Genomic DNA, 2,593 nt, shown 5'->3' on the forward strand with positions numbered 1-2,593 from the left:
AAAATAAACGGAATTCAGCTAAAAAGGTACACATAAAATAATGTAAATATTATTTCACCCAACTTGAAACCAACACCAATACCCCCATTTGTATACCTTTTGTCCTTATGACATTGTGGCCTGTGTCAAATGTGAAAGCCACAGAGGGGAGAGAAACAACCCCCTACGATAAAACGAAACGACGGTAATTTATTAATAAAAACAAAATAAACAACTTTTATAACAACCCTTAGGTACCAATCATCTTAAAAAAAAGAGCCCAAATTTGATTTGGTTAGAGATAGCTACGATAGTACGTTGAATACACACACCAGTTACCAATAGAACATTAAAGTTAGGCAACGCTGAACGTGTTTGGTACCTTCTGGTGTCTGGACAATCGTGTGCTGCTGGATTTTGGAGGCACAGTTAGTCCAGTGGTAACGCTTATGTACGTACCTAAATGATTCATAAATTTAGAAAATTTGAGAAAAATACGTCAAATGATCGATAGTTTGAACGGAAGAATTACTTTCTATTTTTTTTTTTTTCTTTCTAACAAGTATTTCAGTGAAGAAGTCACTCAAAAAAGGACCCCTGCCTACTAAAACCTAATCCTACATAATAAGTTACTGTAATTCCTTTCAATCGTTAGAGTAAACAAAGATATAAGTCGACCCAATACAATAATCAGCGAGTTCTAAAAAGTCCTACCAAGGGAAGAAAGAGAAGGGCAAAACAAATACAATCACACTCGGAGTAGGCATTACTAGGTAACAAGATAAAATTCATATCATTCTCCAAATGAAACTAAAATGAAATGGTCGACTAAAACCACAAAAATGAACGCTACAGTAATTGGAAATGCAACAAACATATGGAATGCACCCCGTACAATGCAATTGAAATCGAGTATGAGCTAATGCACCCACTGACATAGTTAAAACCAAGTCGATAAATAAACATAATGCCTAGTCCAATATTTACACAGGAGCCTATTTGCCCTAGCTACATTGGTCCAGTGGTAACGCGCTTGCTTGCCATGCAGAAGGTCCCGGGTTCGAATCCCACCATCGACCAAAATTTGTACTCATTTTTCGACTGCAAATATTTCAACGGGTTACTTTCTGGTGTTGACCCAGCACCTAAATGGGAAATATTGTGTCTCTTCTAGTCTTCTCGCTCATCATCTGATGAGAGACATACTACGGGATGGGCATGCTACGACACAGACCACATGCGTCCAATGTAGCAGTTGTTTCACTGCTACGAAATAAAAACGGCGGTGAAACACTCATCTTTCAAAAAAAAATCCCCGCCCCACTCAGGCTAGGTGAGGTTATTGTGAGTAGACCAGTAGCTTGTCAACGAACGTAGAGTAAAGCCCCCGTCACTAAACCTGCCTCGGTAAAAACCCTATCTTAAAAAAAAAAAAAAATAAGACTAAACTATTAGCAGTCATGCTCGTTCACTTTATGAGAAGTCTCTTCATAGGAACCTGATTAATACAACAGTGTTTATAAAACTCAACAGCAACCTTATATGGCAGATCTATTGAACCAGAGGTGTCGCCAGTCAACAGGAGAGCGTGGGTTCGATCCCAGCCGAGGTATGGAATTTTATCCTCATTTATTTGACCACATAATAATGGAGCTCTAAGGGTTAGATGGTAGAGAATGCCTAAGGCGTTAACCTCGCCTAGTGGTTGCCTTCCACTCAAGAGTCTATTATTATTATTACTAAAACCCTTGGCAGTTATACCGTAACATTCTGTTTCTACGAAAAACACAAATTTCCCATTCACAGGAAACCACAAACCACCTGTCCCAATGTTGGTATGAGGGCCATCGGCTTTAACAAACGCCCTATGTCACTGCGACCTTGTTAGATCTTCTGTGACTGTCCCAATGTTTCCCTTTTCAGTCTCACACAGGGCCATATTTAGGGAACATAATAATGGAGCTCTAAGGGTTAGGTGGTAGAGAATGCCTAAGGCGTTAACCTCGCCTAGTGGTTGCCTTCCACTCAAGAGTCTAATTATTATTATTACTAAAACCCTTGGCAGTTATACCGTAACATTCTGTTTCTACGAAAAAACACAAATTTCCCATTCACAGAAAACCACAAACCACCTGTGCCAATGTTGGTATGAGGGCCATCGGCTTTAGTAAACGCCCTATGTCACTGCGACCCTGTTAGATCTTCTGTGACTGTCCCAATGTTTCCCTTTTCAGTCTCACACAGGGCCGAATTTAAGGGGGCCCGGGCACGATTGGTCAATCTACCAATCCGCATCGCCGTTTGCCTTGAGGAAAACGAAATCCTTCCCGTTCAGATTCATGATACCGTCCTTCAAATAGAACTTCCACTTGTTACGGGACCGTGTGATCTTGTCGTACTGACATACGACTATGTTGTCGGTGTCAAACAGGGCGGGGTCCTCTTCACTCACGTCGTCACTCGAGTTCAGGGGTTCGTCTTCGATCCCTGTGGGCGGAGAGAAAAAACAATCTTAATGAACTATGGGAAAAAAAAATCTTCTTTTTTAAGAGGCTAGATAGAGGGAGGGAACTGTAAGTGCTAAGGTCTTATCGTCCCAAAAGCGACGAGAGAA

General features: G+C 40.9%; 1 protein-coding gene across 1 annotated transcript in view; it reads right to left on the reverse strand.

Annotated features, from left to right (window-relative positions):
* Positions 1-1,953: 1,953 nt before the first annotated feature.
* The window catches only part of LOC113471936 (transcription initiation factor IIA subunit 1-like), a 1,014-nt gene continuing 374 nt past the window's right edge, over positions 1,954-2,593 (reverse strand). The window contains exon 2 of the mRNA XM_026831425.1: positions 1,954-2,490. Coding sequence (XP_026687226.1) covers positions 2,261-2,490 — 230 coding nt within the window. The 3' untranslated portion in view covers positions 1,954-2,260. The remainder of the gene's footprint in view (positions 2,491-2,593) is intronic.

Source organism: Diaphorina citri, unplaced genomic scaffold (assembly GCF_000475195.1).
Source record: "Diaphorina citri unplaced genomic scaffold, Diaci psyllid genome assembly version 1.1 scaffold3327, whole genome shotgun sequence".
Taxonomy (NCBI): Eukaryota; Metazoa; Arthropoda; class Insecta; order Hemiptera; family Psyllidae; genus Diaphorina; species Diaphorina citri.